Here is a 27,643-nt window from a genome sequence, read left to right on the forward strand (position 1 = left end):
AATAAATACTTTGCATCAGTCTTCACAGTAAAAGATACTAGTAGCATTCCAAAAATACTAAATAATCAAGGGGCAAAAGGTAGGGAGGAAATAAATACAATAACTAAGGAAACCAATGAGGCTAAAGTCTGATAAGTCCCCTGGACCAGATGGGTTGCATTCTAGGATATTAAAGGAAGTAGCTGCAGAGATAGTGGATGCACTGGTAGTGATCTTCCAAGAATTCTTAGATTCTGGAAAAGTCCCAGAGGATTGGAAAACTGCCAATGTAATGCCCTTATTCAAAAAGGGAGGGAGACAAAAAACAGGTAATTATAGACCAATTAGCTTAACATCCGTCATTGGGAAAATGTTAGGGTCTATTTTAAAGGACGTAATAGCAGAGCATTTAGAAATGCATAATATAATCAAGCAGAGTTGGCATGGCTTCATGAAGGGGAAACCATGCCTGACAAATTTATTAGAATTCTTTGAGGAGGTAACAAGCAGGATAGATAAAGGGGAACCAGTAGATGTAATATATTTGGATTTCCAAAAGGTGCTCGATAAGGTACCACGCATAAGGCTACTTAATAAGATAAGAGCTCATGGTCTTCGGAATAGTATATTAGCATGGATAGAGGATTGGCTAACTAATAGAAGACAGAGAGTTGGGATAAAGAGTGCATTTTCAGGCTGGCTATAATTAGTGGAGTGCCACAGGGATCAGTGCTGGGGCCACAATTATTGACAACATATATTAATGATTTGGATGAGGGAAATTAATATACTATCACCAAGTTTATGGATGACACAAAAATAGGTGGGAATGACACAAGGAGTCTACAGAGGGATATAGGAAGGTTAAGTGAGTGGGCAAAAACTTGGCAGATGGAATATAATGTGGGAAATGTGAGGTTATGCACTTTAGCAGGAAGAATAGAGGAGCTGAATATTATTTAAATGGAGAAAAACTGCAGAAAGCTGCAGCACAGAGGGATTTGGGAGTCCTTGTGCATGAATCCCAAAAAGCTAACATAGAAGTTCAACAGGTAATAGGGAAGGCAAATGGAATGTTGGCTTTTATTTCAAAGGGAATGGAGTATAAAATAGGGAAGTCTTGCTAAAACTATGCAAGGCAATAGTTATGCCACACTTAGAATACTGTGAATAGTTTTGGTTTTCTTATCTAAGGAATGATATTGGAGGCAGTCCAGAGAAGGTTCACTAGGTTGATCCTGGGTATGGAGGGATTTTCTTATGAGGAGAGGTTGAGTAGGTTGGGTCTGCACTCATTGGAGTTTAGAAGAATGAGAGGTGATCTTATTGAAACATATAATATTCTTTGGGGGCTTGACAGGGTAGATGCTGAGAGGTTGTTTCCCCTTGGGGGAGAGTCTAGGACCAGAGGGCATAATCTCAGAGTAAGGGGGCACCCATTTAAGACAGAGATGAGGAGGAATCTCTTCTCTCAGAGGGTGGCGAATTTGTTTAATTCTTTACCGCACAGGGCTGTAGCGGCTGGGTCGTTAAATATATTCAAGGCTGAGATAGACAGATTTTTAATCAATAAGGGAATCAAGGGTTATGGGGAAAAGGCAGGAAAGTGGAGTTGAGGATTAGCAGACCAGCCATGATCTCTTTGAATGATGGAGCAGACTTGATGGGCTGAATAGCCTACTTCTGCTCCTACATCTTAATGTCTAAGTATGAGGGCAGATATTTTAAAACATTGAATAAAACATCTATTACACACGTAGAAGCTGGTGTATCACCTCTGCAATGGCTTTAAAATATACAATACAACAGGGGCCCGCTCCCTAACATAATCCCATTCCTAAGTGGTCGCTGGAAGTGGGGTCTGACTGGCACGAGCTACTCCACCCCCCTCCCCAGCCCTGCAGCTAATTAGCAATTAGGTGCCCACTTGAGGGCAATTTGGTGACGCGGCCGGTACCTTTCTGATGGCAGACAGGCCTCCTACTGTACCAAAGGCTGAAACCTGGCCATTGCTTGGCATCAGCCTGCCACCAGGAGGTGCCAGTGAGTCCTCCTTTAATTGCCCTCATCCCCCAAGCTGCCCGGAGGGTCACAGTGACAGCTGCAGGCCATCCTGTGGAGGAGTTCACAGTGACAGCCTGACAGCTTATCTTCTGGTGATGGTGATGGCGATGTGTTACAGTTCATTCAGAGAGCCTGGGTTTCTGTGGAAACATCAAAGGCTACCACTCAAAATAAGAGCTCATTTCGTTGGGGAATTATAAGAGGGCAGATGGAAGAAAATTCACAGCAAGGATGGACCACACCTCCCTCCTGGACCACACTTCCTTCCTGGACCACACCTCCCTCCTGGACCACATTTCCTTCCTGGACCACACAGTTGTGGACCAGGAGGGAGGTGTGGACAAGCAGGGAGGGAGGTGTGGTCCAGGAGGGAGGTGTGGTCCAGCAGGGAGGTGTGGTCCAGGAAGGAGGTGTGGTCCAGGAGGGAGGTGTGATCCAGGAGGGAGGTGTGGTCCAGGAGGGAGGTGTGGTCCAGCAGGGAGGTGTGGTCCAGGAAGGAGGTGTGGTCCAGGAGGGAGGTGTGATCCAGGAGGGAGGTGTGGTCCAGGAGGGAGGTGTGGTCCAGCAGGGAGAAGTGGTCCAGGAAGGAGGTGTGGTCCAGCACGGAGGTGTGGTCCAGCAGGGAGGTGTGGTCCAGGAGGGAGGTGCGGTCCAGGAGGGAGGTGTGGTCCAGGAAGGAGGGAGGTGTGGTCCAGCAAGGAGGTGTGGTCCAGGAGGGAGGTGTGGTCCAGCAGGGAGGTGTGGTCCAGGAGGGAGGTGTGGACCAGGAGGGAGGTGTGGTCCAGGAGGGAGGTGTGGTCCAGGAGGGAGGTGTGGTCCAGGAGGGAGGTGTGGACCAGGAGGGAGGTGTTGACCAGCAGGGAGGTGTGGTCCAGGAGGGAGGTGTGGACCAGCAGGGAGGTGTGGACCAGGAGGGAGGTGTGGTCCAACAGGGAGGTGTTGACCAGCAGGGAGGTGTGGTCCAGGAGGGAGGTCTGGTCCAGGAGGGAGATGTGGTCCAGGAGGGAGGTGTTGACCAGGAGGGAGGTGTGGTCCAACAGGGAGGTGTTGACCAGCAGGGAGGTGTGGTCCAGGAGGGAGGTCTGGTCCAGGAAGGAGGTGTGGTCCAGGAGGGAGGTGTGGTCCAGGAAGGAGGTGTGGTCCAGCCTTGCTGTGAATTTTCTTCCATCTGCCCTCTTATCATTCCCCTCAGGATGATGAAAATAACAAGTGTGGTGGTAAGACCTTGATGTATTCTCTAATAAAGGGAAAGAACCAAGGTGAGCCTCCTTTTTCCATCTCAATCCAAATTTCTTTACTTTTTAGGCCCTGACCTTTAGGGCTTCATTGCCCCTTTACTGTCTCTGGTCAGCTTTTCAGATGGTGCAGCAGTGGTTGTTAAGCGTACGTGAAGGGCATTGTTTAATTAAGTACTTAGAGCACTCATAAAAAGAGACTGCTGGGACGCAGGTGTGGTAGGTAGGAAGCAGACATTTGTATTGCTGCATTCTGTAAATAAACCTATTATCAAGAAAAGTATTAGGCCCAGATTTTCACCATGATGGAGAGGCTGTCTGTTAAAGAGCTGTCCAGCTGTCAATAAACTGTTAAGGAACTGTCCAACTGTCAAAGAACTGTCCACCTGTCAACAAACTGTTAAGGAGCTGTCCAGCTGTCAAGGAACTGTCCAGCTGTCAATAAACTGTTAAGGAGCTGTCCAGCTGTCAATAAACTGTTAAGGAGCTGTCCAGCTGTCAAGGAACTGTCCAGCTGTCAATAAACTGTTAAGGAGCTGTCCAGCTGTCAAGGAACTGTCCAGCTGTCAATAAACTGTTAAGGAGCTGTCCAGCTGTCAGGCCTGTTAAATCTATCCAGGAAGTGTCAAAGCTGTCAAGGAACTATCCAAGGATATGAGGTGAGTTGGGGATGGAGGGGGTAAGGGCAAAGGGTGGTGGGTGGGGCTATGGGTTGGCATGAGCTGGCACTAAGTGAGCACAAGGTGCATGAGGCAATGGGGGTGGGTGCGGGAGCAATGGGTTGGCATAGGTTGGCATGGATGGGATATAGGGAGCGTGTGGGGATGAAGGGTATGGGCTGGGGGAATGTTTTTTGTTTTATTGTTTTTTATTTATTTAAACACAGTGCCAGAGCCGCAGAGGCAGCCTTGGCGCCCGGAATGCCTCTGTACCCGGCAGCCTGCGTATTTGTTTCGGGGGTCACCCCTCTCAGCTCCCGTTTCAGCCCAGTAACCACTGCCTCCCACCCTCCCCATGGAAACTCCGCCCCCGCAGGCAGACATTTTTAAAGGCTGGGTTCGCTGAGCAGGGAAACCTCCCAACTCAGCAAACCAAGCCACGGGGTGAAAACCTGAACCTTCCCGTCCAGTTTCACACTTCACGAACTGGCTTGGGATGGAATTAACGGTGGTCTCGTTGCAGCATAACCCAGCACGTCTCATTGGTAGCGCCCCGCTTCCTCTTGTTGGTGGGAATCTGGTCGGGAAACTCACCCTGGATTGAAAAATACCCCTGGCTCTGCTCGGAAAATGGGCTGTGGTCTAACTGGGTTCAGTGGTCTTGGCCAGCAAGCAAGGACCAGCTATATAATCAGTGACTCGCAGAATTTTTAATGTAATTTGCAACGGAACTGAATTGGGTAAATGAAATTCAATCAGGCCAACCCTATTGGTTTTGCGAACTTAAAAGGAATTTCTCAACTTGAAAGATGGTTTCAGGTTTCATGCGATAGCTACTTGTCATAGTTTATAGGTTTTTGTTTTCAAACTGAACTCCTTAGGCTCTGCAAGGCTGTCAGATTTCAGAAGTTAGGAAGGGAAAGTCCCTGACAGGTTATCCATGTTTGCAAAAAGGAACGTTTGAAAATCATTGTCAAAAAGTGGTACCTGCCTTTGGATAATAGACATGTATGATTAAGGTTCTACCCCAGGGGGTGGGGGTCTGTGTGGGTGTGTGGGGGGTGTGTGGGGGTGTCTATTAACTATAGCATTTTGCTTTCAGCATGTGCTGTTGTCAGTCCAGCACTTTGCTCACATAAGCCAGCTCTCATTCAGGTCTGACAAAATAAGAGTCCTCAATTTCTGCAGAGCTGCGCTGATCACTTGCTGAAGTTACAGTGCGACATCAGGACAACTCCAGCGGACATTAAGGTCCAGGGTTTTTAGGAGATGTTGGGGTTGATTTTTGCTGAATATTTTAGGTGCTAGAGAGCCTCCCAGGCGGCCAAGGTGGGGTCTTTATTTTGCAATGCTGGTATAGCCCATGTTCAAAAAGGAGCAGAAGCCTACACTAGGAAGGATCACCAACACTCATTGAAGAGGCTGCATGGCATGTTGGTGACTCATGCTTCAACTAATGCCCTCTCCCAGCAGTCACCAACTGTTTGGGAGTAAACATAGCGTTGATATATATTCCAGGTGCTATTTAAAGGGATACTTATCATTTCATGGTCATTGCTGCTGGAGCTGTCGAGAGGGCCTCAGAAACACATCGGAGACTCTTTGGGACACTTTACCAAGGTTTCACCAACACTCCATCAACGTTTATTCAAACGATTCTCTCAGGAGTTGACCTAGGTGAGTGCTGTGCTACTTGATCTTATTGGACATCTTGTAGGAGTCAAGAGGAGAAAGGCAGTGCTTGATCCTTGACTTCTTTTTAAGGCTTCCCCCCTTGGTTTGGACAAGGAATGGGAGCAGGACAGGACCAGGCTGAGAGGCACCAGCTGCTGCAGGTGAGAAGGACAGGAAGGGCTCGGAGAGGGACCTTAGCATGTGTGTGCCCAGGCACCTTTGAATTATGGTAATCGACAATTAGGCCCAAAGTTGCACACTAAGCTTTCAAACAGGTGTGTCTTATTAACACTGCATCTATGTAGCGTCTGTTTTGGTCAAAATAACACCAGTTTCTTTCTCACCAATGTCCCTCTTGTCACAAAATCCTGACTCCCACTGGGCCCCTGACCTGTAAACAACTCAAAAGTCTCTCAAACCAGTCTCCACATCTGAAAATGTTTGCAGGTAATCAAAAATGCAAATGACGGGAATAATGATAATGGAAGTGCAATTAACTGAGGCTCTACTGTACAGATGAAAGTGTTTATACTTCCCTAGGGGTGTAAAGCATAAAGAATATGTCATTTTCAGATTGCGTTTGGGAATTAAGAACCTACTGGATGAATTGATTGCTATACATAATTTGGAACAAAACACACACACTTGCTGAAATGATAGATTTCCTTCAAATAAAAGTTACATTTTAGTCCAATTAGTTCAATTGATATTAAAAGCATCACCAGATACCATTGCGTTAATAGGAACATGAGGAAGATCTGTTACAGGGATGTCATCAGACACATCCACATTTCTCATTCTTGAAGGGATAAAAGCAGAAAATGATTTTAGACACACCACTGACATTAGGGATGGTACTTATGTGAACAGCAATGAGTTGTGAGTGAGTCAGATAACTTAGAACACAAAGATTAGCTCATGTAGCTAACAGCAATTGTGTGCTTAGGAGGCAAATTGCAAAAACAAAAAGGTGAATTCGTCAATTTACAGAATTGTCTCTTCAATGACATAGCTCTGAAATACAAACAAGAAGACTTAAAAGTTGCAACATTCCTATCTTATTTGACAATTATAGAAGTTAACCCACCTCCCCCAGCACCCCCCTCCTCACAGTGTCTGTGTGTGTGTGTGGACTGATCCTCCTCACAGTGTCTGTGTGTGTGTGTGTGTGGACTGATCCTCCTCACAGTGTCTGTGTGTGTGTGTGTGTGGACTGATCCTCCTCACAGTGTCTCTGTGTGTGGAATGATCTACTGTCCTCTGTTTTCACCAGCAAGTACCAAAATCTAAAATCGAATCATACCTGGACGAAAAATAGTTTGACAAGAAAATGATGGAAATCCAGGCAGTCAGTGGATTTGTTTTTCTCTCCCTGTGATATTAGTGACCATTAAATAGATTACAATAGTTTCCAAGTGATTGTCTGGAGAGTTTTTTGACGGGCTAATGCACTGGGTTTCAGCCCTGCCGCTGGTAATTGTTTGCTTCATACTTTCAGCACCTTCCCTTAAACATTTATCTGAACGTTTGATGCAGATCCCTGCATATGAAAATGCACAGGGACCATCATTTGCCAGTACTCATTGCAGAGAGATGATGACCATTATGCTGTGTTGTTAGGGATACGAAGCTATATTTGATACTTGGGTGAAGATAGCGAGCAGTGAAATCAATATAAATTGAAATCAAAATGGAAGGTTTGCCAATTTTATGAATTCAGACAGGCAGCTCTTCTCCGGTGTCCCTGGTCCAAGTCCACTTCCCCCTGTTGTGCTCTGTAACTCTGGGGCAAGATTGACATGTAGATCAGATACTGAAGTAGCATAGAAACTAACTATGTCCACATTGAATGTGTTTCAAACTGTGGTCAAACCCTGCTGAGCACCATACTCGCAGTGGACACAGACTGAATTCCTGCAGCTGCAATGAACTTCAGGAAAACATACTCAGCTCATTGGAACAAATAATCTCAGTGACTCCTTCTTGGAAATAGTGCAGCAGAAATGTGAGAGGCCCATCCACTGCTGTTTCTCAGGAATATTCACTGTTTGTGAATTGGCTGTTGTAAAACCTAACTATTGTGACTGGAGTGGTAATCCTGGAGAGGCCCAGGGTAATGCTCTGGGGACTGGGGTTCGAATCCCACCACGGCAAATGGTGGAATTTGAATTCAATAAAAATCTGGAATTAAAAGTCTAATGATGACCATGAAACTATCGCTGATTGTTGTGAAAACCCATCTGGTTCACTCATGTCCTTTAGGGAAGGAAATCTGCCACCCTTACCTGGTCTGGCCTACATGTGACTCCAGACCCACAGCAACGTGGTTGACTCTTAAAATGCCCTCTCAACCAGGGATGGGTAATAAATGCTGGCCTGGACAGAGAGGCCCACATCCCCTGAACGGATTAAAAAAAGAAACATTAAAAACCATTGTTTAAATATGCCTGCTGTTGGGTGGAGCCAGTGAGGTGCTGCTTGAACAAGCTGTGCTCTGCCGAGCACCGATATCCCTGCTGTATGTTCACCGCACGGTCCTGGTCTCAGTGAAACCATTGAGAGAAATGCCAAAGGGAGAATCCTGATACCTGGTCAATTAGGTGTAATCTTGGTCACCACCAGGTGTGGTGCCTCCTGGCGTTCACATGTGATACTGCATCCAATACTTCGGACAAAGCCACATTTAAAAAGAAAGGATGAAAGGAAGACCTGCACCTTTCATGACCTCAACATCCTGAAGAGCTTTACAGCTGACATAGTAGTCACTGTTGTAAAGTAGCACAGCAAGATCCCACAAACAGCACTGTGATAGTGACCAGAGGATCTGTTGAAGTGATTTTTGATTGGGGGAGGTATACATATTGGCCAGGACATGGAGGGGAGAACTCCCTGACTGTTCTTCAGAATAGTGCCACAGGCTTTTTTTACGTTGGCCTGAAAGAGCAGAGGAGGGCCTGGTTTAACCTCTCACCAGCACCTCTGGCAGTGTAGCACTCTCTCAGTCCTGCACTGTAGCGCCGGCCAGGATATTTTTGTGCTCAAGCAGGACGTGAATCCACAGACTTCTGATTCAAAGGTGACGGTGATACCAAAAGAGCTGTGGACTGACAGGAACCGTCCATGAATATTACTGTCCATTTCCATCCAGGACTCCAAAGGTTTTTTCTTTAAAATGATTCAATTCGCCAAGGTAAGTCAATATTTAGGATGGAATGTTAACCCTTATCCTCCTCCTCTATGACTGAGTAATCTTTCTAACCTGGTGAAAATAGTGACAGCTGCGATGATCTTGTGGAAATGGAGATATTGCTGCTCTCTCCCTTTTATTTCTCAGTATAGTGGGGCTGAAATTCAACTTTTAACAAAAACAGAGGATTGCTCATTTTCACCTCACAGGCACAAGGCAGAACTGAACTGAATTTGCGATTTTACCAGCAAACCTGTTAATCACCCAGGAAAAAAAAGAGCAGGAAATATCTCTTGGTGTTCTCTGAAAGCCTGGAATCTCTGCACAATATCAGCAGGGCATTGTAGTGATCAAATATTAATGGAGATGCGATTCCTGGCTCTGCCTGACTGTTTCCATGATGCCAGCAGACTGCATGATTCTGCGTTGATAGAAGATTTTATAGACGGGAATAGTACAGAGGTTCCGTAATCCTGTAAATTGCGATGATGCGGTTAAAGATTAATCAGAAGGATGTAAACAGTTCTCTTTACAGGGGATGCTGCCTCGGCAGAGACTGGGAAACATTCCTTGGTGTAACCCCGTGTAGCACTGCCCAAGGGGTTAACGCCAGGAATGCTTGGAGTGAGAAAGTTTTCACCAGGGTATCTGTTTGTAGCAGCCAAACTCTAATCGATCTCTTCAGCCAAATGTTTACACAAGGTGCCCATATTTTCTTCTGACTTTTAAGCTAAGAAATATCTGCTTTTAAAAAGTGCCAATTTGGAGCATTGTAAAATGTGGAAGAGGCAGGGCAACCTTTATACTTCTAAAAGTTATACCCTCATACCCAACCACATTGCTGTGGGCTTGGAGTCTCATTTAAGCCAGACCAGGTAAGGGTGGCAGATTTCCTCCTCCAAAGGACATTAGTGAACCAGATGGGTTTTTACAACAGTTGATGATACAGTAGTTGTCATGGTCGTCATGACTGAGACTAGCTGTATATTCCAGAGTTACTAATTGAATTTACATTCCACTAGCTGCTGTGGTTGGATTTGAACCCATGCCCCAACCCCACCCCCTGCAGAGAAACCTGGATTACTGGTCCAGTGACATTACCTCTGTGCTGTCAATTCCCCCCATCTGCCTCTGACGCTGCTGCACTTTTTGTGTTATTATACTAATATAACACCTTGAGCTTATTTACTGTAGAAGACACAAGGCACCAATCACTCATAAGGGATTGGGGAAATATGTTGTGGGTTCATTTATTAAGACTAGGCACATGAGAACTGTTAGACATAGGCATAAAGCTTGAAGACATCAGAGCTGTGCGTGTGTGCTCTATTCAAAGCAAATGTGATACTAAGACTGGATCACATGACACATTTCTCTTCCAATGATGTCATGGCTGATAGCCCTTAAAGGCATATTACAACACAGCTGACCAGTTATTGCAAAGGCTGCCTGAAATTTGCCTTTCTAAATCACTGTGTATAGCCACATTTCTTTCTGCTAGCAGTTCAGTTGACCTAACTACCTCCCTATTTCCACTTCTCCCTGAAATTTCTATAGCCAATATGGGAATGGAATTCCCCATGTGTGGAGGTGGAAGGGTGAGGTGGGGGGGTCACTCTGGTCTTATCATCGGTACCAGTGGGCGGTGTGCCCGCCCATGCTTGGTACAGCCCTCTGGATCACCAACATAGCCCAAGAAATCTCCTGGCCTTCAGTCTGGGAGCTGAGGCAATGGGTGGCTGTGAGAGGCAGGGATCACTGATGGTTTCACAGTCTCTTCAGCTCTGCTCTCATCCCCTCTGGTAATGAAGCAACCGGGGCCCCTCGACAACTTCTGTGCACCTGGGCCAAAGCAATCTTCACCAAGCATAACGGCCAGGCTGAATACTGTGTGAGCAGGAGGTGACTGGTTGGTGGTGCTGGATATCAGTTTCCCTGGGCTCCCATAAGACCATAAGACATAGGAGCAGAAATTAGGCCATTCGACCCATCGAGTCTGCTCTGCCATTCAATCATGGCTGATAAGTTTCTCAATCCCATTCTCCCGCCTTCTCCCCGTAACCTTTGATCCCCTTACCAATCAGGAACCTATCTATCTCCGTTTTAAATACACTCACTGACCTGGCCTCCACAGCATTCTGTGGCAATGAATTCCATAGATTCACCACTCTCTCTCTGGCTAAAGAAGTTTCTCCTCATCTCTGTTCTAAAAGGTCTTCCCTTTACTCTGAGGCTGTGCCCTTGGGTCCTAGTCTCTCCTACTAATGGAAATATCTTCCCCTCGTCCACACTTTCCAGGCCTTTCAGTATTCTGTAAGTTTCAATCAGATCCCCCCTCATCCTTCTAAACTCCATCGAGTATAGACCCAGAGTCCTCAAACGTTCCTCATATGTTAAGGCTCCCTTTCCCATCAGGATCATTGAAATCTTTATTGTTGGAACCTTAATATTCATTTCACCTACACTGTGACAGCCATGCCTTCAGCTGCAGTGCTTCCTAAGTTCTGGCCTTCCCTCCCTCAAACCTCTCCACCTCTCTCCCCCTCTTTAACTCCCTCTCATTTCAAACTTACCACTTTGACCAGGCTTTTGACCACCTGTCCTAATATCTCCCTCTGTGGCTTGGTGTCAGATTTAGTTTGATGCTCCTGTGAAGCGCATTAAGGGGTTTCGCTATGTTAAAGGGCTGTAGAGTTAATGTTGCTGCTGATGTAGTGCGTGTTCTCAGTTGCCTGTATGTTGTTTCTCCCTCCCTGGCTTTTAGAAAACACTGACCAGATAACATGAGTTTACGGCAACTTGAAGTATGGGTTAATCAGTGACAATAAATCTCTCAATAAATTAATTATAAGGTAATAGTTGTGATTCAGTGGAAATTAAACATAGCCTGGCATCACCATGACATTTTGTAACTTTAAAATCATGTGCATCTTGGTTTGTATTCCTTGAATATTTGTCTATAATTATCTGTATTCGTTGGCCCCGGATGTGGTGATCTTAACAATTCTCACCAATAAATGCTGGGATTATTTTTGTGGGTTAGGGAATCAACTTCTGATTTGCAAATAGATTTTTTCCCCTGTGCGGGTGGACCCTGAGATGTGTACTGTGTACGCATCATGCTGATGATGTCATTATGTACATGGTGTGACAGCACAACATGTACCATTCTGCAGCCAGTTCTAAGCTCACATGCGTCTTGGGACTCGAGCTTTGGTACTGTGCCCTGGAAAGGAAGCAACTTCAGTTTGGCTTAAAAACCTAAAACAAAATGCTGGGCACATTTCACAGCCCAGGGAGCATCTGTGGCATGAAAGAGAGGCCAATCAACGTTTTGCGTACAGACCTTCCTTCAAATCTGAACGATATTCCTGATTATTGGTGACCGAGGCTCCACACTCTGGAATTCCTCCCCTAAACCTCTCCGCCTTGCTATCTTTTCCTTCTTTTAAGACATGCCTTAAACCTACCTCATTCACCAAACTAGAGATCACCTGTCCCTGTATCTCCTCAGTATCCTGTGAAGCACCTTTGGGACGTCTTATACATTAAAGATGCTATAGAGGCGCAAACTGTTAACACTTGGACGCCATTTTCAGATTATCGCAAGAATGCAACTGCACTATTTGTCCACACAGGCTCATTTTGAAAATAAACTGCTGGGGTGCTGCAATCGTGATTTCATCTGTGATCTTATCTGCATCGTATTTATGGCTTGGAGGAAATCTTGGAGCAAATTCTTTTAGCCACAAGTTGGCCTGATCATTGAGAGAGCCATTTTAATAGGAAAAGTTAGAAGTGCGTGAGCACACATGTGTATCCCTTAACAGCTGTTTGAGGACATGATCAAGTATTTTTCTTCAGAACATAGATATTCTTTAGTAACGTGTATCGTGCAACGTGTGTGTCTTAGATATTGGATTTGTCTCAGACCGATGCAGATTTGGCACTAGTTCGTGTGCAGGATCTTTATTTACAGTTTTATACGATACTTTAAAATTTCTACACGATGCTTCAACTCGTAGCTTCCAGCTCTTGCTACAGTTTGTTTACTTTTCTCTGTGTCCACACCCAGACTTAACCAATCAAGCACAGTGAGCATCAATAGTAAACAGACTTATATAATCAAACACAGAAGAATTGAACACTCCACTCTTGTGATGCATGGTGGGACACTTAATTAATATATTTAAATTAGCCTCCCACCATGCAGTTGGAAGCTTGGTTTAAAATTTGCTGCTACGTGGGTTACCTCAGAGCCAGGAAAGTGGGCAGAGAGGGAGCTGCTTTCATCCCAATATAAATGCCTCTTTCTGCACTCCTTCGGGGCTGGGGGGAGCAGGTCAGTGTGGTCCCCACAGGCTTCTCCAGAGAGCCTTGGTGCTGCCCTGGTCATCAGTCTACAGCCCCTCACCCAACACCCCACTGCCACCCCAACCAACCCACCACCACCACCCCTTGCCATTCCACCATCACCCACTGCCACTCCCACCACCCTCACCCCACCACCCTCACCCCACCACCCTCACCCCCTGCCACTCAACCACTGTCACCCTGCTGCCCCTCCCCTTCCCCCGCCCCCCACCACCCCAGCACCGTCATCCAGCTTTGATTGCTGACCTCCCGATCACAGGCCTCTCCCCGCTCCTGATTGGCAGGCTCCTCTCCCAGGGTTGGCACCAGTGTTACCGCCCGTCCATTTGACCGGCTGCTGGGCAGGAGGTGAGTTACAGGATGTTAATGAAGTCCTGCAGTTGAGGTTGACACGTACTGTACTCCGCGCCCTGGCCACGTTGGGTTCTTCAGGTTTTGGTTTCACCCCTAACCCACTTCTCCGCCCCCCCCCAACCTCCTTGCTATAAAGTATCCTGACTTTCCTCTGTTGCGCATGAGAGATATTGCAGCACGTGCACGGGAGAGATAACTTACAGAAGGTTATGGTGGGATAATGTTCAAAGACTCAGAAGTATCTGAGCACTTGGAGGCTACGCAAGTTCATGCAGCGACTGGCTGTCAGCTCCAAAAGCAAGTGATGTTAACTCTGCTGATGGTGTCTGTACTGCTCTTAATCCAATCGCTGACATTGCTGTGATCAAGTCACTCCTCCGTGGTTCAAGTAATTGTCTCTCTCACCCTGGGATGTTGAGGTCAGTTGTCATGCTGTCTTAACTGAGATGTGCTAACTCTAGATAAATTTAGAATGGACCCTGGTCTCCAGCGAAGCCGCAAGACCAGATTATCTGCCAATTTTTTTTTTTTAAACACAGTGTAAGGGATTTAACATCCAGGTCCCATGAGTTTCTATTTGCAGCTTGGCCTTATTTCATATTGTTTCTCTCGCCCACAGTGAACGGAGTTTTATGTATTTGCATATCTTCGAAAATGTTTCAAAAAATCCCTCCACGCTACTCCTTCTCCAAACCCCACCTTTTTATAGTGACCAACCAGTGTTTTTAAATAACCCCTCTTCCACACTAAGATAACCGCAGGGTTCACTGCGCAGAGGAACCAGCCTGATATGAGGCCTCCCAATTTCCCCAGGAAATGCTGTGAGCAACACAAGAAGTGTTTGAGAGCTGAGAGGGTTTCTAGTCGCTGATTCTTCTTCATTAAGGGAGCAGCACTGGAATCAGAATGGCACTGAACTTCCCGGGGATTCTCCTGCTTGGATCAGCTAGGAAGCTAGCTAAACTGTGTGTAATCTTTTGGACAGAATGAATCTGATGGCCTTTTCTGATGTTCTACTTTCTAAGGAATCTAAAATGTGTCTGATAGCAGTTTGAGGGCCCAGTTTTTCTCATCTTGTTTGTACCGTGCTGCTCAGTTGGAGTTGTATCCTTGGTCACTAGTTTAGTTGGACTAATGGATCTATTTTGGGATGACCGAGTTGGTACCATAGACAGAGCAGATCAGCAGACGGTTCTTATGTAGAACACATTCTATTTATTTACAAAGGAACTCAGCAGTTACACTTGTGTACTCACAACTCAAACCCTGTCTCTACACTTCAGCCTCTTACTCTAGACTACCAGCTGACTATAGACTACTGAGGTAGCCCACGCCACTCTGTCATTGATAAGATCATGTGATCTTCTATTACAACATTCTTCTTAAAAGTGTATTACACATCAGATTACCACATCCCTCCCCTTTTACTCAGAAATACTTTTTACAGTTACAATTACAATCTTCCTCAAAATATCAGATGATTTACACAGATAAGTAATTTACAAATTCAGTCTTTCTAGGGGTTTCCTTATGCGTGTGGAACGTTTCAGCTCTTTGGTGGGCACCTGAACATCTGTTTCCTCAACTCTTATTATATGGGGGAGGTGATGGTGCAGTGGTATTGTTGCTGGGCTAGTAATCCAGAGACCCAGGGTAATCCTCTGAAGACCCGGGTTCAAATCCCACCAGTAGAATTTGAATTAAACAAAAATCTGGAATTAAAAAGTTCAATGATGACTATGAAACCATTGTGCTTACCTGATCTGGCCTATGTGTGACTCCAGATCCACAGCCATGTGGTTGATTCTTTAATGCCTAAACTAGGGCAAATCAGATGGTAACAAACACTGGCAGTTGAAGCCCACATCCCATGAATAAAAAAAATTCTTGCAGGTACAACTGATCCTTCAAACACATCTGTACTCGGTTGAGTTCTTTCAACAGGAGTCGTGAACACTGGAGGAACCATTTCCTGATACTTTGTTTCTCTCCTTATATGATCTATATGTCTCCGTATGACTTGGACTTCTACTTTCATGTGGTAAGAATGAGGTCCAGTGACTTCATTTATTTCCACGTAGGTCCTTCACCAAAATGTTTCACATATACCATCTCTCCTATGGTAAACTTTCTGTCACGACTACGCCAGTCATGTCCAGTTTTCTGACTTCCCTGACTCCACCTTCCCCCCCAAATGTGGTGTCACTAAGCTCAATCTCAATCGGAGATGGTGATTCATCAACAATTCCGCAGGTGTGACACCTGTTGTCGTGTGAGGGGTGGTTCTATAATGGAAAAGAAGATGTGTTCACTTGGTCGCTATGGAGTCTCCAGTTAATTTCTTCGTGCCAGTTTTGAATATTTGAACAGCTCTCTCGGCCAGTCTATTCAAAGAAGGGTGGTACGGTGAAGTTTTTACATGATTGATACCGTTGAGGCTGATAAACCATTGAAATTCAGCACTCATAAATGCAGTGCCGTTATCTGATACGACCACTTCTGGTAGTCCATTGATGGCGAAACTTTGACGTAGCTTGTCAATTGTAGCAGAAGATGTTGGCGACTTCACCTCTTATATGTCCATCCATTTTGAGAGAGCGTCAACAATAAGGAGAAACATTGTTCCTGTAAAAGGTCCCACATAGTCAATGTGTAATCACACCCATGGCCATCCTGCCACTCCCAATTGTGTTATGGAGCTGCTGGAGGTAACTTTTGCACTTGTTGACATTGAATACAACATCTCACTAAGCTGTCTATTTCTCCATCCATTCCAGGTCACCATAGATAGCTGTGTGCTATGGTCTTCATTCGGGAAATACCTGGATGTGCGCTATGTAATTCAGTTAACAAAGGCTTTCGTCCTCAGGGAGGAACAATCACTCGATCTCCCCACAATAAGATACCATCCTGGCTGGTTATCTCATATCTTCTGTGGAAATACGGTTTCAATTCGTTAGATTCCTGTTCTTGTGACCAACCATGAAGAGCTTGTTCTCCTGTTTTGGATAAGACTGGGTCCCGACTTGTCCAATCTCTGATTTGTTTCGCACACACTGGGGATGAATCTAAGAAGTTCAATAATAAAATGAGCTCTTGAGGAACTGGAACATCCTCATCATTTTATTTCAAAGGCAAACGACTAAATGCATCAGCGTTTGCAATCTGATTCCCAGGCCTGTGGATGAAAGTATATTCATACACTGCCAGGATCAATGGTATTATTTGTGTTTCTGTGTCTTCTTTCAATGGGCTTTCTTCTTTCTGACACTGACTTTATTCTTGTTCTTCTTTTTGACTTCCATATGGGCCAGACTAATCTCAGATACAAGCTCGCCTCAGTGGATGAGTTTCCCAGAATTTCCTCATTTGTCTGCTTCTTGGAAAATTCTGCAGTTTTTGCCTCCAAAGCCTTTGTAGCCTTCCTGCAGCTGCTTCTTTGGCTCCTCCATCTCTTTTTTGCAATGGCGTCCTGGAAAATTAAGCCTTGACGTGTCTCCTCTGCCAACTCATCCTTCTTTTCACTTAGAGAAGTGCGGAACTCTTCCTGTTTCTCTTCGTACTTTTCCAGAGATACTTACACAGGAGGGAAACTGGTCGTGTGTGAAGGTCTTTCAGCAGAGTTTCACTTTTCTTTCGGAGGTTTCTCACCTCGATTTGGACTCTGAAACTCAGGATGGTCTCCCCTAGTTTGTTTTGCTGTCTTACCGTGCCTTTGCTTGAAACATCCTAGCATTTCTTTAGATTTCTGGGTCCTTACATTCTCCTTTTCCAAAACAGGAACATTTTCAGCTTCCTTTTGGAATCTCTGACAGATCAAGATTGTTCTCCCTCAGTCAGTTTCGTCCTAATAGGCTTGTTCCCTGCCTCTCATAACCAACAACGGTAGCTTTGCTGATTGGCTTCTGTAGTGGACAGTAACCATGTTTATGCTTTTGACTTTGATGTCTTCTCCCAAATAAGTTTTCAATTTGGCGTCTGTTTCTTCCAAATTTAATTTACATTCACTATGATTCAGGTATTTGAAAGTATGTTCACCTATCACTGTAGAGGAAGCCCCTGTAACTCTTTCGAGTACAAACACATTTCCATCTGTTTATACAGATGAGGTTACATTGTTTCATAGTTTTGCCATTGTGAGATTTGGACTCTTGATCTTGGGGTTACAAACCCAGTACCATAACCACTTGGCTATTTAGGCCAAGCCCGAGGAAGCCCCTGTATCCACCACCATTCTGATAGGCCTGTTATCCACACTTACCGTTACATAGATTAGTCTGTTCTCCCTACCCTTAAATTATACAATGAATAAATATCTGAATCTGTTACTTCAGGCTCTTCTATGTTATGGATTTCACAGGGCTTTTTCTTTTGATTAAAAGTCTGCCTGATTCTAAACGTTGCAATGTCTCATGAAGTGTCCATTTTGATGTCAGTAAAAACATTCGATGTTTTAAAACTTCCATTCATTACGAAGTTATCTGCTTCCACCTCTGTTGGCTTTATTCCATGTTTTCGCTGCTGAGTCACTTTTTTTTATGTGCAGGAAAGCAGTGTCTGCTTCCCGCCTCTCATCAGAGCTGTACCTTTGCGAGCCCTTTTTGGTTGAGGTTCCCTGCTCAATGTGGCGAACGGCATCATTTTGCGCTCCCTGTATGGCTTTCGAGTCCCTCACTGTGCCTTCCACAGCCAGGGCTATTTCTCGCGCCTTCTTTAAATTCAAATGTGTTTCAGACAGTAATCTCTTCTGAATCAGATCTTCATTTATACCGCAGGCTAAATGATCCCTAAGCATATCATTTATAGATGTACCAAACTCGCAATATTCTATTAACTCTTTCAGACCTGCCACATAACAAGTGACTGTCTCCTCTGCGGTTCTGTTTCTTGAGTTAAATTTGAACTGTTGCGTCGTCACCAAGGGCTTGGGCTGGTAATGACTCTTCACAAGGTTCACTAAATCATCAACACTTTTCGAATCTGGGAGAGTGGGTGCTATTAAACTTTGGATCAATCCATAAGTCTTACCCCCACACATGGATAAGAGGAATGCTCGCCTCTTCTCCTCCCCCGCAAATGTCATTAACTTGGAAAAAGAACGTGAGACGTTTAACATAATGAGACCATTCGTCCACCATTGGGTCGAAAGGATCAACTCATCCAAACTGTGGCACGCTTCGAGGGGACTGCTTCAATGATTAGGATGGAAATTCTACTTACAATAACTGTGCGGGATGCAGCCCGATCTTGGTTCACTTGATTTCCTTCCTCACTTTTTCTTGCTCTTTTTCCTCATCTCCCTTGCTTCTTCTTGCTATATTCTCTCGTCGCCAGTTTGCTGGATCCTTGGTCACTAGTTTAGTTGGACTAATGGATCTGGGTTGCACGCTTGTTTTGGGATGACCGAGTTGGTGCCATGGACAGAGCAGATCAGCTGACTGTTCTGATGTAGAACACATGCTATTTATTTATGAAGGAACTCAGCAGTTACACTTGTGTGCTTACAACTCAAAGCCTGTCTCTACATTACAGACTCTAACTCTAGACTACTCGCTGCTGACGATTGACTACAGACTACTAAGTTAGCCGGCGCTGCTCTATCATTAGATAATAAGATCATGTGATCTTCTATTACAACATTCTTCTTAAAGGTATATTGCTCATCAGATTACCACAGTTAGGCAACCTCCTTTTAGTCACTTTTTCCCTCTTGCAAAATGGCTGAACGCTTCCAGCAGAATATTAAATGTACAACCATAGATCTACCCAAAGCCCACGGAGAATAAATACTGTTGCTCTATTAACTTGTCTTTACCACCTGCCCAGAACACAGCATGACAGGCCCCTTGCCTTTTTCTCTGTGGTAAATTTTACACTAACCTCTTTGAAGGGGTTAGACATCAACACACGGGGACTCTAGCTCACCTTGCTGTCTGCGCATTGAGGGTAAAGACTGAAAGGGAGATGTTTAAATGATTCCTTTTTCAGCAGCTGGATGTTACCCACATCAACAAGTTCTTGGACATGTAACTTCTCAAGATGTGCGAAAGGGGCTGATGGTTTGGCAAACCTTGCGGATTCTGGACGACAGAGAAATTCAACCTCAGGAAAGCTTTTGTAAAAAAGTGAAGCCTTCTTGACTGCTGTGGAGAGACAGCCTTCGGAATTTGACACCGGGGGGATTTTACAGTCCCGCCGGAGTCGATGGACTTTTCAACGACTTGCCTGCATTTTACAGCCCTGCACCCCGCTCCCCCCCACCAGGCCTGCAATGGGGGTGGTAAAACTCTGCGCAGTAGCTGGTGGGTGGCACTCCTCCTGCTGCCTGTGCTGGGGAACGTCTCCCTTTTCAGAACTGGCAGGTGGGCAGATTATCAGAAATATATATTTTTTTTCCAAAACTACGCTTTAACTCATGAAATTTATAAAAGTGCATAACAGTTTGAAATTTGACAAAGTACATGAGCTACACTTTCCATTACAGGTTTTCATCGAATGGTTACAGCACAGGAGGAGGCTATTTGGCCCATTGTGTCTGTGACAGCTCTCTGCATGAGCAATTTACCCTGTCCCACTCCGCTGCCTTTACCCTGAAGCTCCGCAAATCTTTCCTCCTCGTAGAGTTTTCCAATTCCCTTTTGAATGCCCCGATTGGATACTTACAATGGACGAATGCCAAACATTCTTTGGTGCATATAGCCCAAGGGTTGTTGCACAGGTCCCAACCCCTCGGTGTACTAAGGTGGGTGTGGCTTTTCCCCATTGAACCTCTGTAGCAGCCGACCTCCCCAAGCTTTAGTGGTTCCCTCGGCACATCTTCCTGGACCTTGGAATGTGCCAGCTTGCAACACTCGGTCAGTGACAGGCGCTTGCACTGGAAGGCAGGCACGTTTCGGGTAGACCAAGCTGATATTTATCTTGAGGTACGTGTGTGTCCTTGGGAACAGCCCATAGAGCACAGAGTCCTGCATTACAGAGCTGCTCGGGATGAACCTTGTCTCTAAATAGACCTCCTTTACAGAGGTAGATCCCAGAAGGGGATGTCCGATGGCCTTTTCCCCACTGCAGCCACCACGAGGGCAATGTATGGAGCTCGTGAGACTCAGGGTGCGCAGGAAGGATCTGACAGGGAGTGTCCCTCTCATCACCGGCCAAGACATGTCTTATTGTTTATTTGAAAGTTCCGACAATGTGGCAGGCAATTTAAAAATGCTCATATCACCTTTGCAAATTGAAATGAAAATTCAACTGGTTGTGCTTTGTAATAGCTCCTCTTTTCAACAACAGTTACATTCTAATAAGTTTTCAAAATGCGTGCACAAAATGTGTTTCTGTTTAATATTGCAAGAACAAATTAGACCAGTGTCTAAAACATTAAATGCCAGTTCTTAATAGTATCTGAAATGAAACAGAAAATGCTGGCAAACACTGAACAGGTCAGGCATCATCTATGGAGAAAGAAATGGAGTTATTGTTTCAGGCCAATGGCTTGAATATTTTTGGAATTGATTTGGTGATTGCATTCTAGTTACTATCCATTTGTGGAGGCGGGGTGGGGTGGGATGGGGTGGGGTGGTGTGGGGTGGGGTGGGGTGGGTTGGGGTGGGGTGGGGTGGTGTGAGGTGGGGTGGGGTGAGGTGGGGTGGGGTGGGGTGAGGTGGGGTGGGGTGGTGTGGGGTGGGGTGGTGTGGGATGGGGTGGGGTGGGTGAGGTGGGGTGGGTGGGGTGGGGTGGGGTGGGTGAGGTGGTGGGGGGAGGTGGGGTGGGGTGGGTGAGGTGGGGTGAGGTGGTGTGGGGTGGGGTGGGGTGAGGTGGTGTGGGGTGGGGTGGGTGAGGTGGTGTGGGGTGGGGTGAGGTGGGGTGGGATGGGGTGGGGGGAGGTGCTGTGGCGTGGGGGGAGGTGGTGTGGGGTGGGGTGGTGTGGGGTGGGGGGAGGTGGGGTGGGGTGGGGTGGGGGGAGGTGGGTGGGGTGGGGGGAGGTGGGGTGGGGTGAGGTGCTGTGGGGTGGGGTGGGGGTGGGGTGGGGTGGGGTGGGTGAGTGGGGTGGGGTGGGATGGGGTGGGGTGAGGTGCTGTGGGGTGGGGTGGGGTGAGGTGGGTGAGGTGAGGTGGGGTGGGGTGAGGTGGGGTGGTGTGGGGTGGGGTGAGGTGCTGTGGGGTGGGGGGAGGTGGGGTGGGATGGGGTGGGTGAGGTGGGGTGGGATAGGGTGGGGTGGGTGAGGTGGTGTGGGGTGGGGTGGGATGGGGTGGGTGAGGTGGGGTGGGGTGGGTGAGGTGGTGTGGGGTGGGATGGGGTGGGTGAGGTGGGGTGGGGTGGGATGGGGTGGGTGAGGTGGGGTGGGGTGGGGTGGGTGAGGTGGGGTGGGGTGGGGGAGGTGGGGTGGGGTGGGATGGGGTGGGTGAGGTGGGGTGGGGTGGGTGGGGTGGGATGGGGTGAGGTGCTGTGGGGTGGGGTGGGGTGGGGGGAGGTGGGGTGGGGTGAGGTGGGGTGGGGTGAGGTGGGGTGGGGGGAGGTGGGGTGGGATGGGGTGGGCGAGGCGCTGTGGGGTGGGGTGGGATGGGGTGGGTGAGGTGGGGTGGGATGGGGTGGGAGGTGGGGTGGGGTGGGGTGGGGTGGGAGTTGGGGTGGGGTGGGGTGGGGGAGGTGGGGTGGTGTGGGGGGAGGTGGGGTGGGGTGGGGGGAGGTGGGGTGGGGTGGGTGGGGGGAGGTGCTGTGGGGTGGGGGGAGGTGGGGTGGGGTGGGGTGGGGTGGGTGAGGTGGGGTGAGGTGCTGTGGGGTGGGGTGGGGGGAGGTGGGGTGGGATGGGGTGGGGTGAGGTGGGGTGGGGTGGGGGGAGGTGGTGTGGGGTGGGGTGAGGTGGGGTGAGGTGGGGTGAGGTGCTGTGGGGTGGGGTGGGGGGAGGTGGGGTGGGATGGGGTGGGTGAGGTGCTGTGGGGTGGGGTGAGGTGCTGTGGGGTGGGGTGAGGTGGGGTGAGGTGGGGGGAGGTGGGGTGGGGTGGGGTGAGGTGGGGTGGGGTGGGGTGGGGTGGGGTGAGGTGGGGTGGGGTGGGGTGGGGTGGGGTGAGGTGGGGTGGGGTGGGGTGGGTGAGGTGGGGTGAGGTGCTGTGGGGTGGGGGGAGGTGGGGTGGGGTGGGGTGGGTGAGGTGGGGTGAGGTGCTGTGGGGTGGGGTGGGGTGGGGTGGGTGAGGTGGGGTGAGGTGCTGTGGGGTGGGGGGAGGTGGGGTGGGGTGGGGTGGGTGAGGTGGGGTGAGGTGCTGTGGGGTGGGGTGGGGTGGGGTGGGTGAGGTGGGGTGAGGTGCTGTGGGGTGGGGGGAGGTGCTGTGGGGTGGGGTGGGGGGAGGTGGGGTGGGGTGGGGTGAGGTGCTGTGGGGTGGGGGGAGGTGGGGTGGGGTGGGGTGAGGTGCTGTGGGGTGGGGGGAGGTGGGGTGGGGTGGGGTGAGGTGCTGTGGGGTGGGGTGAGGTGCTGTGGGGTGGGGGGAGGTGGTGTGGGGTGGGGTGAGGTGGGGTGAGGTGGGGTGAGGTGCTGTGGGGTGGGGTGGGGGGAGGTGGGGTGGGATGGGGTGGGTGAGGTGCTGTGGGGTGGGGTGGGGGGAGGTGGGGTGGGATGGGGTGGGTGAGGTGCTGTGGGGTGGGGTGAGGTGCTGTGGGGTGGGGTGAGGTGGGGTGAGGTGGGGGGAGGTGGTGTGGGGTGGGGTGAGGTGGGGTGGGGTGGGGTGGGGTGGGGTGAGGTGGGGTGGGGTGGGGTGGGTGAGGTGGGGTGAGGTGCTGTGGGGTGGGGGGAGGTGGGGTGGGGTGAGGTGGGGTGAGGTGGGTGAGGTGCTGTGGGGTGGGGGGAGGTGGGGTGGGGTGGGGGGAGGTGGGCTGGGGTGGGATGGGGTGGGGTGAGGTGGGGTGGGGTGGGGTGGGGTGGGGTGAGGTGGGGTGGGGTGGGGTGGGGTGGGGGGAGGTGGGGTGGGGTGGGGTGGGTGAGGTGGGGTGAGGTGCTGTGGGGTGGGGTGGGGGGAGGTGGGGTGGGATGGGGTGGGGTGAGGTGGGGTGGGGTGGGGGGAGGTGGTGTGGGGTGGGGTGAGGTGGGGTGAGGTGGGGTGAGGTGCTGTGGGGTGGGGTGGTGTGGGGTGGGATGGGGTGGGTGAGGTGGGGTGAGGTGCTGTGGGTGAGGTGGGGTGGGGTGGGGGGAGGTGGGGTGGGGTGGGGTGGGTGAGGTGGGGTGGGGTGGGTTGGGTGAGGTGCTGTGGGGTGGGATGGGGTGGGTGAGGTGGGGTGGGGTGAGGCGCTGTGGGGTGGGTGCTGTGGGGTGGGGTGGTGTGGGGTGGGGTGGGGTGGGTGAGGTGGGGTGGGGTGGGATGGGGTGGGTGAGGTGAGGTGAGGTGGGGTGGGGTGAGGCGCTGTGGGGTGGGGTAGGTGGGGTGGGATGGGGTGGGTGAGGTGGGGTGGGGTGAGGTGGGGTGGGGTGGGGGTAGGTGGGGTGGGGTGGGATGGGGTGGGTGAGGTGAGGTGGGGTGAGGCGCTGTGGGGTGGGGTGGGGTGGGGTGGGGTGGGGTGGGGTGGGATGGGGTGGGTGAGGTGGGGTGGGGTGGGGTGGGATGGGGTGGGTGAGGCGCTGTGGGGTGGGGTGGTGTGGGGTGGGATGGGGTGGGTGAGGTGGGGTGAGGTGCTGTGGGGTGGGGGGAGGTGGGGTGGGGTGGGGTGGGGTGGGGTGGGGGTGGGTGAGGTGCTGTGGGGTGGGGTGAGGTGCTGTGGGGTGGGGGGAGGTGGGGTGGGGTGGGGTGGGGTGGGCTGGGGTGGGATGGGGTGGGTGAGGTGCTGTGGGGTGGGGGGAGGTGGGGTGGGGTGGGGTGGGGTGGGCTGGGGTGGGTGAGGTGGGGTGAGGTGCTGTGGGGTGGGGGGAGGTGGGCTGGGGTGGGATGGGGTGGGTGAGGTGCTGTGGGGTGGGGGGAGGTGGGCTGGGGTGGGATGGGGTGGGTGAGGTGGGGTGGGGTGGGGTGGGGTGGGGTGAGGTGGGGTGGGGTGGGGTGGGTGAGGTGGGGTGGGGGGAGGTGGGGTGGGGTGGGGTGAGGTGGGGTGGGGTGGGGTGGGGTGGGTGAGGTGGGGTGGGGGGAGGTGGGGTGGGGTGGGGTGGGATGGGGTGGGTGAGGTGGGGTGGGGGGAGGTGGGGTGGGGTGGGGTGGGTGAGGTGGGGTGGGGGGAGGTGGGGTGGGGTGGGGTGGGATGGGGTGGGTGAGGTGGGGTGGGGTGAGGTGCTGTGGGGTGGGGTGGTGTGGGGTGGGATGGTGTGGGGTGGGATGGGGTGGGTGAGGTGGGGTGGGGTGGGGTGAGGTGGGGTGGGGTGGGGTGAGGTGGGGTGGGGTGAGGTGCTGTGGGGTGGGGTGGGGTGGGGTGGGGGGAGGTGGGGTGGGGTGGGGTGAGGTGGTGTGGGGTGGGATGGGGTGGGTGAGGTGAGGTGGGGTGAGGCGCTGTGGGGTGGGGTGGGTGAGGTGAGGTGGGGTGAGGTGCTGTGGGGTGGGGTGGTGTGGGGTGGGGTGGGGTGGGTGAGGTGGGGTGGGGTGGGATGGGGTGGGTGAGGTGAGGTGGGGTGGGATGGGGTGGGTGAGGTGGGGTGGGGTGGGGGTAGGTGGGGTGGGGTGGGATGGGGTGGGTGAGGTGGGGTGGGGTGAGGTGGGGTGGGGTGGGGGTAGGTGGGGTGGGGTGGGATGGGGTGGGTGAGGTGGGGTGGGGTGAGGCGCTGTGGGGTGGGGTGAGGGGAGGTGGGGTGGTGTGGGGTGGGTGAGGTGGGGTGGGGTGGGATGGGGTGGGTGAGGTGAGGTGAGGTGGGGTGGGGTGAGGCGCTGTGGGGTGGGGTGAGGTGGGGTGGGGGGAGGGGTAGAGTGCTACTGTGGAATTTTCTGTAGGCTCTAGAACCTAAGTTTCACCATGAAAGCATTTATTTGGGACCCCCCCCCACCCCCGCAACATCCAGTCAGATCTTTTTCTACAGGTGTGACTACTTGAATTGTTGTTTTTAAAAATTACTTTTATAGGATGTGGGCATCGCTGGCTAGGCCAGCATTTATTGCCCATCCCTAATTGCCCTTGAGAAGGTGGTGGTGAGCTGCCTTCTTGAACTGTTGCAGTCCACCTGGTGTAGGTACACCCACAGTGCTGTTGGGGAGGAAGTTCCAGGATTTTGACCCAGCGAAGGAATGGCCGATATATTTCCAAGTCAGGATGGTGAGGGACTTGGAGGGGAACTTGCAGGTGGTGGTTTTCCCACCTATCTGCTGCCCTTGTCCTTCAAGATGGTAGTGGTGGTGGGTTTGGAAGGAGCTGTCTGACTGACCCAAGGTGATTCTAAACTTCAAACAGGGCATTCTGTCTGAGATCCGAATGAATTTAGCTGTGTTTGTCCTTGTAGTTGAGGTGAATAGTATAGATGCATTTGAGCGGGAAAGGAATAGTAGGATACGGTAATAGGGTTAGGGACAAGGTTCATGTGGAGTGTAAAGACTGACATAGATCAGTTTGGGCCAAGTGTAGAAACATAGAAACTAGGAGCAGAAGTAGGCCATTCGGCCCTTCGAGCCTGCTCCACCATTCATTATGATCATGGCTGATCATCCAACTCAATAGCCTGCTCCCGCTTTTTCCCCATATCCTTTGACCCCTTTCGCCCCAAGAGCTATATCTAACTCATGGGCAACAAATGACTCTGTTCCAGCGTTATACATTCAATTTTACGCTGAGTTTCAGAGAGTGCCATACAGATGAGTCCCTTTCACATGCAGCTTGCAACAAGCCAGTGAAGAGAGTAACAGCCCCAAAAACTTTAATAAAATGCACACAATGGTGTGTAGATGTGTGAGCTGGGATACCCACAGTTGCTTTTGTGCATTATCCTGCCAAACGTCCCAAGGTCTTGTATTGTCGGGTTTGTTCTGATGACTTTCTTGCCCTTGTACGAAGATAGTTACCCTCCCCCTTGCCATGCAATGTATCTCCTCTGCAAGGGGGAGATGGTGGTGTTGTGGTAAGGTCACTGGCCCAGTAATGCAGAGACCCAGTTTAATGCTCTGAGGACATGGGTTCAAATCCCACCGTGGCAGCTGGTGGAATTTAAATTCAATTCATAAAATCTGGAATTGAAAGCTAATCTCAGTCACAGTGACCATGAAACTATCATCGATTGTTGTAAAAACCCATCTGGTTCACTAATGTCCTTTAAGGAAGGAAATCTGCTATCCTTACCTGGTCTGGCCTACAAGTGACTCCAGATCCACAGCAATTTCTCTGAAATGTTCAGTTCAAGGGCAATTATGGATGGGCAACAAATGCTGGTCATGCCAATGACACCCACATCCCAAACAAGAATAAAGCAAACAAATTGGGAACACATCTCTAATTTATCTGATGGTTTTATTCTCTATTGAAAGTGTGCAACCCCCACAGGAACAAATTGTACTAAGAATCACTTTTCATTATATATTTTATTCATGTTATTGCTGTATTACATCATGTATGATATTAGCATACTATATTAATATTTTATCAACGGGCTTGAAATCATAATGGAATGTCGCTGGGGATTAAGGACAAGATTCTTGTGAAACAATTTCATATTATCACAGCTCATATTAACGGGGTTTATCATCATTGGCTTTGTAGATAGTGTTAATAGTCCGAAGTCATTGTGTTGTGTGGTATTCATTACAGACCTTTTACTAATGAGCTTTATCTGTAAAATGAAAAGACAATCTTCTCCCTGTATGTGGGTGGAGATTGTGATTAATGCTTTTCACACATTTTTTTCTGTATTCACTATGAATATTGTGCTCTTCTCTCAAATGTTTTGCAGACCAGACACAGATGAACAATGCAGGCCCAACCTATCCCCTGATCCCTCAGATGGCCCAACCTCATTCCTATCCTACCCTGGGGCAAGGTTCGCATTCGTTTGAGCAGCAGATCCCAGGCAAGGAGTTGAATAAATATGCCTCGCTAAAGTTAGTGGGTAAGTAGAGAAAAACAATGAGGAATGCCTTGTGAACAGGAGCTTTATCTAGATTAATGAGCTTTCCATCATCATCATCATCGACAACCTGTCATGTGCAGGATAATTCTTTCTTACTGGGTGTAAGTGGGAT

General features: G+C 49.4%; 1 protein-coding gene across 1 annotated transcript in view; it reads left to right on the top strand.

Moving 5' to 3' along the window:
- Positions 1-27,643, top strand: part of shisa9a (shisa family member 9a) — a 325,209-nt gene that overhangs the window by 267,648 nt on the left and 29,918 nt on the right. The window contains exon 3 of the mRNA XM_041207299.1: positions 27,355-27,510. Within this exon, the coding sequence (XP_041063233.1) occupies positions 27,355-27,510 (156 nt within the window). The remainder of the gene's footprint in view (positions 1-27,354; positions 27,511-27,643) is intronic.

This window comes from Carcharodon carcharias, chromosome 15 (genome assembly GCF_017639515.1).
Source record: "Carcharodon carcharias isolate sCarCar2 chromosome 15, sCarCar2.pri, whole genome shotgun sequence".
Classification (NCBI taxonomy): Eukaryota; Metazoa; Chordata; class Chondrichthyes; order Lamniformes; family Lamnidae; genus Carcharodon; species Carcharodon carcharias.